Source organism: Magnolia sinica, chromosome 9, assembly GCF_029962835.1.
Source record: "Magnolia sinica isolate HGM2019 chromosome 9, MsV1, whole genome shotgun sequence".
In the NCBI taxonomy this organism is placed as follows: Eukaryota; Viridiplantae; Streptophyta; class Magnoliopsida; order Magnoliales; family Magnoliaceae; genus Magnolia; species Magnolia sinica.
Window position 1 is genome coordinate 73866090 of NC_080581.1, and position 14969 is coordinate 73881058.

Below are 14969 nucleotides of genomic sequence, written 5' to 3' on the forward strand. Positions count from 1 at the left end.
CAAGCAAACAGCATCACCAACCACACAGAATATCCTTCCACTCATCAGACCAAATGAAACAAATGCAAATGCCACTAGGTGCATGGAAAGGTTCGATATCGTTAGCTTATTATATCATATCTTTCATATAATTAGAAAATTGCCAGAGTGGGGATTGGTGCGTGGGCCAGCCCCATCATGTCAACTGTTTAGACCACAGAGCCATGGGCCGCCCTATTTGTAGAAACCCAAATTCCAAACATGTTTTCTACCTCTATATAAAGACCTATCCTTCAACCCAAACTAAATTCAGATCTTCTGGTCATGAAACCAATGAATATAAAGAAGAGCTCGATGTTTATCCTCATCCCCTTCCTAAGCCTTCTCTTTAATGCATTATCAGCAAAATCCTCAGAAGAGCCACTTGCACCGGCTCTTTATGTCTTGGGTGACTCTCTAGCCGATAGTGGCAACAACAACGGTCTACCGACGCAAGCAAAAGCTAATTACGTGCCATACGGAATAGATTTCAATGGCGGGGTCTCGGGAAGATTCACCAATGGCAATACAATGGCAGATTTCATTGGTAACCAAAAACAAAGAAAATCTTTCACATTAGTATGAAGATAATTAATTGTAACATATTGTCTTAGCTTTGAGTTTGCACAAGTGGGGCCAGTGATTCAGTGATCCATACTATGAAAATCTACTCTACAAAAAAAAACAAAGGTCCTAACCCTTCGAAAGGCTACCCAATGAATAGAAGGTTGAGGAAAAACACAACAATTGTTCATATTCAACTAAAAAGAGGGCAAAATATTCTACAGCTAGGATTTTCTAACAGGGAGAACTTTTGGTTCATGCCCATCATCTTAATGGTTTGCATCATTGAACCATGTCCCACTTGTACAAAGTGAAAATCAAACATACTACACAAACTTTCAGCCTTTAATATCATATTCCTTGCATGAATTTGTTACACCAAATTAGGAATGTATTGTGATAAATTCACCTGATGGTGTAATAGAAACCACGCCTCAGAAAAATATCTGCTGATGTAATAAATACAAATACATGGACCATATTGTGAACCTTGGCCATGACACTATATATTGTCTTTAAAATAAAATAAAATAAAATAAAAACCAACATATCTTTGTATTTCATTGACACTATACATTGTCGATCATCAAATTGTTGGGATTTAAAAATCTCATTTTAAATGTGACAGGGATTCCCGCCCATTATCGATTTGTTCTCAATAGCCATGAAATGATCATCTTAGGGTGATCCTTTTGTCCACGGATGCTCCTATTGCACTCGTAGTCTATGAAGGATGAGAACCAACTATGCAGCATCTATATTGATAATTCAAGTATTGTATATGTCAATAGTTCGATTCTTTTTAGGAACTAACCATAATAACGAACTTGCAAAATGGTGACAACTATGAATTGGGCGCTAGCTTTAACCATTCAGTAATGGATGCTTAACTAGGATCATCGAACATCGTGAATAACTAAATTTCAATTGAAATGGACTCTTTAGTAGGAATCAATGAAACGACACATCAATTCAAATCTTGTAACTTTGAATTGAGAGAGATCAAGAATTCTCAATATTTTTTAGATTCATGGACCAAATTCAATTCAGTAGGATCTTTCACTCACATTTTTTTCGAGGAAAGTATGGTCAGATAATTGGTTTCAAGTAACAAAAGTTAGGGCTCCTTTTGTGCTAATTTGTGTCCTTTTCTTACTTCTTTTGTCGTTGTTTTTCCATTGCAGCTCAGTTGCTTGGGCTACCGCTTGCCCCACCATACTTGGGCCTTTCAGAGGCTGAGAGATCACAAATCATAACAGGTCTGAACTACGCATCTGGGTCTGCAGGCATTCTTCCAGAAACAGGAAGCAGATTGGTAAGAAGGGTAGCAGCTCCATTCTAGTGTGATATATGGTCCAAATGGCCTGAGCTAGCATGGCCCAGACTAACCCAATCCGCTTTGGGATGGGTTTTATTTGAGCATCGTGGCCTGTGGGTTAGACCGGCCAGATCATGCCTGAGCTGGTCTAAGCCTGATTTGGGCCGGATGGGCATAAACACAGGCATAATTCTAAAACTCGGTGACTCAATTGATTCATTCACTATTGCGGAGTAAGAGATTCAAACCTACAATTCTAGTTAATTGGAAAGTCAATTGCTTCAACCAAATCAAAAAATTTTATATTCATAACCTATTAAATAATAATTGCTACTTAAATATCCTTATGTATTTAGTAAGTATCGAGTTAAATAAAGTCAGGTCTCTGAGTCAACCCAACCCGCTGAACATGGAGTCAGTCTTCGAGTTTTTGACCTATAGACACAGGGCCGACATAGGGCCCTAAGGTTCATGTGTTGGTCTTGGACCGGACTACCCAGTTTAACAACCTAGTGTGAAGCTTATGAGGAATTGCAGCATAATTACGTGGACCATCATGTTCTATACTTGGTATTGTCTCTGTGGATGGTCATCTGTTCATTGACATGGACCATCCGAGCTGTTGGCCTAGAGAGGGAGCTGCCACAACTCTGAGAAATTGAACCTGTTGGATGATCCTAAGCACCCAACAGACAGCCTATAGAAGGATGGTTATACGGAAAAAGTTAGGATGTCACGAATCACGGTGAAGAGTACGTTTGAAAAGATATATGACGGCAATGTGAGAAGAAAGATTGACTACTCTATCTTTGCACTATAAAAATAAAAATAAAAAAAAATAAAAAGGCTTTGGATAAGTAATTATTATTTACATTAGGTATTACAGCCAACTACCCTTCATGAGGCTCACAATTACGATCCACAATGAGAAAAAAACTAAAATTTGAGGAGCCCAAAATGGGATCCACAATGAGAAAAAAAACTAAAATTTGAGGAGCCCAAAATGGTGTATGCTCTGATCCACTCCATCCATCCATTTTACCCAATCATTTTGGGGTATAATCCTAAAAATGAGATAGATCCAAAGAGTATGTGGACTACAGCACTTAAAACAAGGGGAATTGAATGCCTACCCTTGAAAACTGCTTATGAGCCATAGAAGTTTTGGATGAAGATCATATGTTCCCTTCATGCATATATGTCTAACCTTATGAAGAGGTTAGATGACAGATACACATTACTGTGGGCCTTAGGAAGGTTTTAGCTTCCAACGATGAACGCCGCTATCCACCCTATTTCTTGTGGTGTACTCCACTTGAGCTTATAATGTTCTTCGTTTTTGGGCTTATGCCCTAAAATGATCTAGTACAACGAATGGACAGTATGGATCAGACATACATCACAGTGGGAGTTATGGATTTTACTAACTCAATCCCAGCCGATTTGGAAAAAAAACGATTTCCATATTCCAAGTATAACTACACAGCTACTTTCTTCTCTTTCAAACGATGGTGAAAACTCGTCACTGTTGATTTACCATTATTTATCATTAAAAAATAAGAATAATAAATAGGACACTAAGTGCAAAACACTATTTTCCATCTTTGTCCTTTCTATCACTTTTAAATTAATCAAAGTCAAAATGATCGATGCTTTCACCGTAACAGGAAAATGACAAAGATTTATTCTGAAATCATAATAGGAGATTTTTATTTTATTTTTTTTCCTTCTCCTTTTTTTTTAAAGGAAATGGACTAAAAAACAGGGGTTTACATATCAAAATCCAACAAAAAAACAAAACAAAACAAAATAAAACAAAACAAAAAACAAAAACGAAACACAAAACACAAAAACCCTCTTACAAAAGAACCACATCTATTCAGTCTCTTTTCAGATGGCCTAGCAAAGATTCATAATCTTCTCCTGTTTTGATAAAACACAAGCCCCAGATGACAGTGACAGCTCCCATGTGGGTTCTAGTTTCCATGGTGGCACCGTGCCAAAGATCCTAACCATTCAACAAGTAGCGTGCAGTGTACGAACGTCCCTAGAAAAAACAATGTTTGTATACGACTAAGGCAGGTTGAAAAAAATAGCAATAAGAAGAATAGTCCAACAGTTCAATTTGGCTCACTTGATGAATGTACTGCGATGGTTTTTGTTATATGACGGCTCATAGTGGGTAGTACCAAATGAATGGAATTAGGCCCTCATGGAATCTCTCATGCACCCCACATTATAAAACCCTTCGTTTCCTGAGCTTTGCACTAATGCCTTCAAAGCTCTTCACTTTCAATATATAGAGACAAGGAACCTACAACAACTAATATAGGCTCCACGACTAACACTTCTGGACAACACTAACTACTGCAACACTAACTACTGTAACACTACTGTAACACTAACAATTCAATTTGGCTCACTTGATGAACTGAGGACGGTTACTGTGTGGATTCAAACAGCTACGCGGAAATCCGTTTGGCTCATGATGGAATCAGTTTTTGTCTCTCCAGGGGCCTCACCAAGATTATAGTTGAGTCGGACTCTCAACAGGTCGTGCAAGTGTTAAGGGGAGAATCCAAGCCAGGTTGGAAATGGGGTTACTGGATGAACAGAATCAACACGTTTAAAAGGAGAGGGCAGATTGTGTTCTCCCATATTTTCCGGGAAGGTAACGCCCCAGCTGATGCATTGGCTAACTTGGGTAGCGCTAACCAATCCTCGGTTCTTTATGGGGACCCATCCGAGCTTCCCCACCAGGTCAGAGGCCTCATCTTCCTAGATAGGGTGGGCTTAGGGGCTATTAGGAATTCCAGTCGGGTCGGAGGCCGCCCCTGATGTCTTGTCTTTTGCTTTGTTAGGCTTTGGGCTTCTCATGATAGGTTTCCTGCAGGTCCTTTTTCTCCTGCGGCAACCTGAATGTAATTATTTCTGTCGATCAATGAAATTTTATTTTTTTAAAAAAACAAAAAAAAGATTTTTTTTTAGGTGAAGGCAGTTTAGTGCCATCACAGATTATTTATATTAAGCCAGATATTTACACCTAGCCACAGGAGGGCCCTACCTCACCCATCAAACGGAAACTATACAAAGATAACAAAACCATGTACATCAGGAAATTCTTAATTGACTAAACTAACTTCATCTAAAAAGAATTTACTTGAGCTTTCTTGGGAAGATCTGCCACTGAAATTTTTCTATAGTCGAATATCCCATATTTACATATACAAGTAAATCGGCCATTTCGTTGCCTTCTTCAAGAATATGGGAAATTTTCGCACTTGTTTTCATGGCTATTATTTAAATTTCTCCCCACCCATGCCGAATATTCCATAGAATACTAGAACCTTACACCAAACCATCTATTATGATTTTGGAGTCACTTTTGACAATTACATTCTTCATGCTTATACGGAGAGTAATTTAGACCATCATTAATCACTCTGGGTTCCACAACATTGGTAGAGACTTCACCATTAATGAAATGTGAAAATAAGATTCATGATGTCATCTCTACAATATCCCCTACCTCTACTAGGCTCTAGACTACCGTGCAAAGATATATCAGTGTTTAGTTCGAAGAATCCAGATGATGGCCTTATCAATTTGGTAATTCAAATATATGTAGGGAGTCCCACTCTTAACTTTATCTAGATATAGATACAAGTACTTTGTTTTTTACTGATGACTGTACTCATTATACTTACATGTATTTAATTTACTCACTATAAGTCCAAAGTATTCTCTCATTTTCAAACCTTTTCGTCAATCACCGAAACTCTATTCGATACAAAGATAAAATTATGAGATTTGATTTAGAGTAAACGTAGGGATCTTGCATGAATATCTTTGCTATGTTTCCACACATGTGCACTGGTGCATCACACGGTTTCATATTATTTTTCTTACTAAGTTGGATTTGTGCAGGGAAAGAATATTCCAATTGGGGAACAGATTGATTACTTCCAAAGGACTGTCGAAATAGACCTTCCACGGAATTTCACTGAGCCGCAAGCCCTTTTCAACCACTTATCTAAGTCCATTTTCTTAGTCTCAGTTGGAAGCAATGACTACATCAACAACTATCTACAGCCAGATTACTATAATTCTAGCAAATACTTTTCTCCTCAAAGATTTGCTGGATTGCTGGTGGATGAATTATCTCAACATTTGACGGTAAAAATGGTTGAAACCATGAATATCTCTTTAAATCTTAAGAGCTATGATCCAAGTTCCTTAGTTTCATTGGGACACGTGGATAATCCAATCAATAATCTAAAATGCCCAATAGCAATAATGCATTCATCATGGAACATGTAGCAAAATCACATGGATCATTGATAATTACAAACATTTGTTTTGTAACCTATAAAATGAATGAACAATTTGGATGATATGTCCAATCAACTACTGAAACCATTCATTTGTGGCCCCATCAGGTTGTTTGTGATCTAAAGTATTACTGTGATCAGACTATCCTAGCCTCTCATCCATGGCTTAGACGAAAATTGATGGTTGTAAAAAAGACAAATTTTCGGTGGATAGGATCATTTTTCTATATGATTTTTGTGTCACGAGTTCATTTCCCATGAATTAGGTACTGGACCATAGTTACCAAAACTCCGTTTTTAACTTCATAATTTTTAAAACGAAAATGTACAATTTTAGGATGTGTCTGGTTGCACCAAATGTTAGGAAATTTTACGAAATTTCTTTTTGTGAAATGATATTATCCTATTCTTAAGTACTCCTTTTAATTGCATCCAAAGGTTTTTATTTACCATCTGTTCTAAAAACCCATTTTAAGGCATGAGCCAAAAAATGAAGCAGATACAAAGTTCAAGTGGATCACATCACAGGAAACATGGGGAATTCAATGCCTACCATTGAAATTAAAATGAGCCAAGGGCCCACAGGGATGTGTACCCGTCATACAACCCGTTCATAACCTCACATAGACATGGATGAAGCGAAACCACAAATATCAACTTGATTCAAAACTTCTGTGGCCCCAGGAAAGAAATAAATGATAAACGTTCAATTCATCCAATTTCCTCCTGTGTGGTCCACGTGAGCTTTGGATCAACCTCATTTTTTGGACCCATGCCCTAACATGAGTGGGGAAAATGGATAGATGGCACGGATCAAACACATAGATAATAGTGGGCCCAAAAACATTTACAAAGGTAGGTAATAATTACTCATTTAACACTTATTTAGCTTGTAAATGAGAAAACAAACGGGCCAAACGGGCCATTAATCATTTTAATTGATGTATTTCCTTTTAATCTTCTTTATGTACCACATAATTTTTTCATTTTTACTGCAAAATTCCTTTAGGAATCTATATTTTACCAAATAATGCCTCCACGTTTAGAAACAGCATGGCGGTGGCGTCCAATGGATGAAATTACAAAATGACCTCATTTATTTCTTTCTTTAAAAAAGTAGTGAAACCGGGCCCACAAGGTATGCCTATAACATTTAACAACATATGCACCATACCAACACGGACAAAACATCAGGCTAATCAAATCATCAAGTTGGCTACACTTGAATTGGAATATTTTGAGAGGCGCATATTACTTTTTAGAGTTTGAATAGTCTGTTTGTGACAAAGGAAATCCTGCATTGTGTTTGGGCCACATCATCACTACCAGCATTGAATGCAGCAATGAAGTGGCCGCAAACAGAATTTTCTTGTTTGTCACAAACAAAGGATTCGGATTCTTTTTTTAATGTATTTTCCCACTTAATGATTGGATCTCCAGATTTTGGGTTCATCTGTTAATAATGTTAGCGTGCATCTGTTGGAGAGGTTGGATGTAAGACATACCACATGGACCCACCATGGTGTGTGTCGTATTCAACCTTTCAAGAAGTATCATCTCATCTTGAAATTTAGACGCACCAAGGATCAGGCTGATCCAACCACTCATGGGTGACCACTTCAAATTTGGAGGTTTTTGAGTAGTTTATCAATTGTTTTCTATTGTGTAGCTCACCTAATGATTAGATATGCCTGATTTTTGGAGTATCCAATCATCAAATTGGAACGCACTTAATGCATGGGTTGGATTATGGATTATATAAAATATCATGTGTCCTCTCGAGTACAAGTAGGTGAACAGGGAAATAAGCAAGGTGGATGGCAGATGAGTAACTTTTTACAACTATGTGAATAACTTTTTACGTGTTCGTATTCAATGTTGCTCATCTGGTTGTCCTATTGTCTGATGGACCATGTTCTAATATCTTGGTGATCAGATGATCCTATCCATCTAATGATGAAAGATGGAGAAATACAACCAACAGTCAAAAGTTGAAGGGGCTCAATTGGATGGTAGGATCATCTGATGGGGAAAACCTCTAGGGCATATCCACTGACCATGGGGCCCACCATCTGATGAATCTGGATCACTAAAAGCGGGTACAATGACAAAAGATGCCATACCATACCCTGCATTGAAATTTCCATATAATGATCTTACAGCCCGTCAAGATGAGTGCAATCTTGGGAAAACAAGAAGGGGCCAGATCCAATTCAAACATTTCTAAATTGAGATTTAGATACAAATTGATATGTGAGGCCCACCATGATGTTTTACTGACATCACTAAATAATATAAAATCATGCCTAAGACCTTTAAGTAGCAAACATGAGTTTTGGAATGGCCTGATTTTTATCATCTTATAAGGATACATCTTTTAAATGGATTTAAATGTACATATATGAAAGAACTTAGGCCCCACATACAGTCTATTAATAGGGGACGTCCCCATCGCAACTATTCCCTGTGGTGTGGACCACCTGAGTTTTGGATCAGGTTGATTTTTAGGACCCAAGTAGAAAAATAGGAGGCACAAATGATGAATAGACATTAAAACATTATGTGGGCCCCACACGCCAATTTGTACCTTGAGCTTAATGTAGAAAGGTTTGTAGTCGATCCCACAAACAATAAAAGTGGAGCTTTGAGAAATTCCATACACATTATAACAAGATTTTCCATGAGAATTGACCACCTACAGCTAGCTGTATGCCAAGCATGCAACCCCATCTCTCACCAAAAAGTTTCACTTCTGTGGGACATCCAAGTCATGTGAATGGTGGGACTCACCATCAAAATCACGAACCCTAGAAAATGGCTAATACACTCATTAGGTGAGCCAAAGCTGTACACCGAACCAGACCATTTTGGCCATCCTTTCATCTCGAGAGCATGGCCTTCACAACAAGTGATTCAGCCTGATTTTTGGGTCCAGTGATCTCGACGGCCAAGAAAACCATAGATTTGTTATCACCCATTATGGAAATCACATTTTTTTTCATCTTCTTTACTTATTTTTTCTGATGTAATTCTCAGAGACTGTATAAACTGGGAGCAAGGAAGATCATTGTATTTGAGATTGGCATACTCGGGTGTATGCCGAGCATAACGAACACAATAGATTTTAGTAAAGATTGCGACAAAGAAGTAAATCGGCTAGTAATTACGTACAATGCACAGCTTTCAATTCTACTGACGAAACTGAAATCCCTCCTGGAAGGATCGATTTTCATTCAGGGTCAAGTTTTCCTGCCTGGCTACGTCATCTACCACAGTCCTTACTATTTCGGTGAGATTCTGAAACACCTATGTTTGATGGGTAGGGATGGTTTTTAGTACCATGGCATTAAAAAGCCATTAATGGTGATTTTCACTTGCAAGACTCAATCTACAGCTAGCAGGTAAAATGAAGGGATGAGATTGAATCTCATTGCTGAAATCAGATAGTGCATTGATCACTTAGCCAGATCTAATGCTAGAAACAGTTCAAATGTAAATATCTCTACAATCTTTGCCTACATAATCTGGTTCTGTGAACCAAGTAGAAACACAACAAGTGAGAAAAAAAGCTTTGAGATTTACAAACCTTCAACTATTAGATCTGGCCAGGAGGGATCGTGCATGTTCTCGTTGGCTTACATCCAATCGAAGATTTTGATGTTTTCCATGTAAGTTGCATAGAGCATAAATATATTTGCCATTGTTTGGCATATGGATGATCATCAATCGTTCATAGTCTCACAGACTATCATACATTTTTTTATAATATTTTATTAATATAAATAAAGAGAAGAGAGAGGGGAAGCCCTAATCTCTCAATAATCACTAATTACATTTTATTAATATTAATATGGTTGACAGGCTCGATATGATTTACACAATCCTAAGATCGACATTGGGTGCCAACAATTAGAGCTGGTCATCGAGTCAGTCGGACCCAGTTAGGGCTAACCCGGCTCTATCTAGTTTTGAAATAGGCTTGACGTGAACTCAACCCGAGTTGATATCGAGTCCAACATGCTTAACCCGATCTAAGTCCAGGTCTGGCCTGGACTATTCCAGATCGAGTCCAACCTAGTCATAAATACTGAGTTGAATTGAGTTGGGTCGGGTGCAACGGTCTCCACAGGCTAAAATCATAAGTCAAAATAGATTCAGTTGCCAGAATTACAGCCTCCCCATCAGCTACACGGCATCTCATATCTGAAATGTCTTTTCTATATATATATATATATATATATATATATATATATATAGAGAGAGAGAGAGAGAGAGAGAGAGAGAGAGAGAGAGTCATGCTCCCCTGCGCACCTATGCACGTGCGCACCTTTGCACACGTGCCATGGGTGTCTAACCTGAACGGTCCATGTGATGCGGAATCCCATAAAACCCAATGTGACAAATTTGCACCCTGATCTAATATTCTGGTGGGCCATAGCAAAGAGAAATGCAAATCAAGGGAGGAAACTGTTTTCATTTTTCATGGCCCCATCAAAGTTTTAGATCAAAGTAAAACTTGGACCTGGGGGGTTTGAGGAGGTGCTGCTTCACATGAACAGTTCAGATTTTGGATCCACATCACATATGATGGGTTCCCAAAAAGGTTTGTACGTAGAACTGGTTTGCAGGTTAGCGTTTCCCTAATATATATATATATATATATATATATATATATATATATATATATATATATATATATATATATATAGACACACACATGTAGCTGAATGCTCAGCCGTGCATTGATTCGTACAGAATCATGCAAACTTTTTTGAGAATTCATCATACGTGATGTGACTCCAAAATCTGAACAGTCCATGTGAAGCAGCACCTCATGAAACCCCCCGGGCCCAATTTTTACTTTGATCCAAAACTTTGGTGGCCCAATTTGCATTTCTCTTTGCTATGGTCCACTAGAATATTAGATCATGGTAAAAATTTGTCTCCTGGGGTTTCATGGGATTACACATCACATGGACTATTCGAATTAGATGCCCATGACATGTGTGCAAAGGTGCGCACGTGCATAGATGCGCATGTGAGCGCATGACTCTCTCTCTCTCTCTCTCTCTCTCTCTCTCTCTCTCTCTCTCTCTCTCTCTCTCTCTCTCTCTCTATATATATATATATATATATATATATATATATATATGAAAAGGTACTATGAGGTCAACCCCATGGGAGTTGTGTGGGCCCCCACCATGATGTATGTCAAACAAAGGTTTATACAGTCGAGCTCATGGGAACTCCCCATGAGGTCCAGCTGTGTGGGCCCCCACCATGATGTATGTCAAACATTGACACTGTGCATTTGATGGGTCCCCTTTAAATTATAAGATATCCCAAAAATCAGCTGTATACGGAACTTAGGTGGGCCATACCATCTAAACTCATGTGAAGCCATGCTTAAAACATATAAAAGCACTTGGTGGGGCTCACCTGAAATTTGGATGCATCTGAAACTTAGTCTGACCGCTCATCCAAGTGGGATACACATAATGGATAGTCTGGATTTGTGAACCACATCTCGGTGGACCCAAAGATTGATTATGAAGGTTTTAATGGAGGGTAACCGTACCCCTCTCAAATTTTGTATGTGGTGTGGCCCACACAAGTCACGGATTGACTTGATTGTTAAGCCCTAGGGCCACTATGGAATGGTGCATCTGACTAATGGGGTAAATGTTTGACACACATCATGGTGGGGCCCACACAGCTCAACCTCATGGGGAGTTCCTATGAGCTCTACCGTATAGTGTGCATATATATATGGGAAATGGTTCTTTGTGGTCGACCTCATGGAACTTTCCATAAGGTCGAGTTGTGTGGGCCCCACTGTGATGCGTGTCGAACATCAACACCATGCATTTGACGGGTCCCCTTTAAATTATGGGATATCCTAAAAATCAGCCATATACGGAACTCAGGTGGGCCATACCATCTAAATCATGTGAAAACATATCTAAAACATATAAAATCACTTGCTAGGGCCCATCTAAAATTTGGATGTGACTGAAACTTGATCTGACCCCTCATCCAAGTGGGACACACATAACGGATGGGCTGGATTTGTGAATTGCATCTCAGTGGGCCAAACAAATGATTATGAATGTTTTAATGGGAGGGTAACCCCTCTCAATTTTTGTACGTTGTGTGGTCCATATGAGTTCCACTCTGGTAAATCTACAGACTGATGAGTGATCGGCCCATGTTGATTGTGCTAGGTTTCAATTACACGAACATACCATGCTGTGTCGTAGGCAACCATGATGACTAAATCTTGCATTCCGGATCAACCACCGTGCAAGGACAGGGACAAGCATCTCTTTTGGGATGCATACCACCCGTCTCAAGCCGTAAATGCCTTGATCGGCATTGGATGCTTCAACGAGTCCACCCTCATATGCACTCCGATGAATATTCAACAGCTCGTCCAGGTTTGAGGAAGCTAATACAGCTTCTAATAAGATATTAGTGGATTGAAATTGGTACATTGGATGGTCCACATACATGGATGTATAGATTGCATGTAAATTTCCAAAGTTGTTGGTTAAAATAAGAGTAGTGCCTTTGAATCTGCGCGGATAAGTGTACCATCAACATTGATATTGTTATATTTATATTGTAGAGAGATGCTCCAGGATAAGTGTACCATCAACATTGATATTGTTATATTTATATTGTAGAGAGATGCTCCAGGATAAGTGTACCATCAACATTGATATTGTTATATTTGTATTGCTGAGGGATGCTCCAGTGCTTTGAGATCGCTAAAAGTTCTTTTTTTTTTTTTTAAAGGAAGACTTGTATTCATTAATCCATGAGGAAACTGTACAGATGACATCCAATTCGGACTGGACCTCTAGGACAAAACGATGAGGAGGCAGCCTATCATAACCTAGATTGTAACTGAACAAAACATCGCTACGATTCCTTAACCATTCCTAGGCCCGCTCGGTTGATGATGCAGGGATGAACGTGATGAGGTCGATCACCGTCTTTCTCAAGGATAACTACTCCGAATCCTCGGAGCTTCTCTGGACTTGTCACAGAGACTTCTCGAATCCACGAGGAAAGAAAGCAAGAGAATAGAAATTAATTCTAATAAAATTCGAAATTGATTAATGGATAATTGATAATTGTCTAATGTATCTCCTTATACCATTAATAAAGGAAAAAAATAAACTAAAATTCGTAATTACCAAAAATAGCAAAATTCTAACTCTAATAAAAATTCTAATTCTAATAAAACTCTTCTAAGGCCTAATTTCTAAAAATAAAAATTGCAAATAAACTTTCTCTAAAAGAGTCCTAGTATAACTAAAAGTTATTTCTAAAAGGAAGAAAATCTAAAACTCTAAAAATATTAAAAAATCGGAATTACCAAAAATAGTAAAATTTTTCTAAAAATTCGTTTTTGTGTTGAAAGTGCGCGTTTTCTGACGAAATGGACAAATGCGACCCACTTTGTAGATCGGTTCACCTCGAATGGCCTGTTTCAGTAAAGATTAATAGGTTGTACGCCCCATAATGATACTCAGATCAAAAGTTATAGTCAATTCATGGTCCATCTTCTTTTGGCTCAACCATGCTGGAAATATCTCTGTGACATGTTCTACATCAGACCCCTTCACTTGAAAAAATTTCGTCCTCAAGTTATTCAAGGGACTTGACTCATGATTCTGAGATAACTTTTGAAATAATTTCTGACGCCGATGTTTATTAACCTTTTTCTTGTACTTGACATTAGGCTCTTTAGCTAATACAATACATGTCCTCATGCTTTTCTTGACTTGACTAGTATCGATCAATTCCTTCACTTTTACCTTCAAGATCTTACATTCTTTCTGATAACATGGGCAATTAGACAGCTTTCCCCTGAGATGGGATCAATGTGGTCTTATATATCTCATATGGGAGACAATTTATTAGGGAGTTTATCGAGCTCATTCGTCTTGAACTCCTGCAATACTGGTTTCAAATCTTCTGGGATATTTATATGCTCCACATATTTTTTCTTTTTAACTAATGGATATATATCTCTTGTCTTCTCAGATTGTTTAACAAAAATTTGTTCAGTTGTGAGAGATTATCCCTCCACTTTAGAAGTCTTAGGTTGGTTCTCGCTTTCCATAGGGGTGAGGATAATCTTTTTACCGTCTTTAATAAAGATAAATAGGTTATCCTGATTCCTATGTGCAGCATTAATATTATTTTGTCAGGGTTAACCAAGTAACATGTGGCAAGCTTCCATGTCGACCATGTCACACATTACTTCATCCTTATAATATTGACTAATGGAAAAGGATATACAACATCGTTCAGTTACCTCTATTTTGTTAACCTCCTTGATCTATCCAATCGTGTATGGAGATGGGTGTCTTTCTATTTTCAATTGTAGCTTTTCCACCATTATTTTCGACACGAAATTCTCATCGCTCCTGACATCGATGATCACATTGCAGACTTTTTTGTATACAGTACACCTTGTTCGAAAGATGTTGTCTCGGTGTAATTATATTTCTACCTTTGGCATGTATAACGGCTTCCTCATAATCGAAGTGGTGACCTATGATTTACCATCATCTAATAGTGCTTTGCAGAAATTGGGGTTGTGTCGTACAGCGGTCACAGGCGGTTGAGCATCACTTTGAGCTTGGGGCGGAATTAGTGCATCCGCAATATTGTTGAGGGTTGCCTGCAGCCCTTGCATGGTCAACTGACTCTCCTGATGGAAA

The 14969-nt window shown here is 38.3% G+C and overlaps 1 protein-coding gene across 1 annotated transcript; it reads left to right on the forward strand.

The window, feature by feature from the left end:
- Positions 1–312: 312 nt before the first annotated feature.
- LOC131255121 (GDSL esterase/lipase 7-like) lies at positions 313–9567 on the forward strand. Its single transcript, XM_058255816.1, has 4 exons — positions 313–565; positions 1767–1897; positions 5828–6076; positions 9268–9567. The coding sequence occupies exons 1-4, from the start codon at positions 313–315 to the stop codon at positions 9565–9567; spliced, it is 933 nt and encodes a 310-aa protein (XP_058111799.1).
- Positions 9568–14969: the final 5402 nt, after the last annotated feature.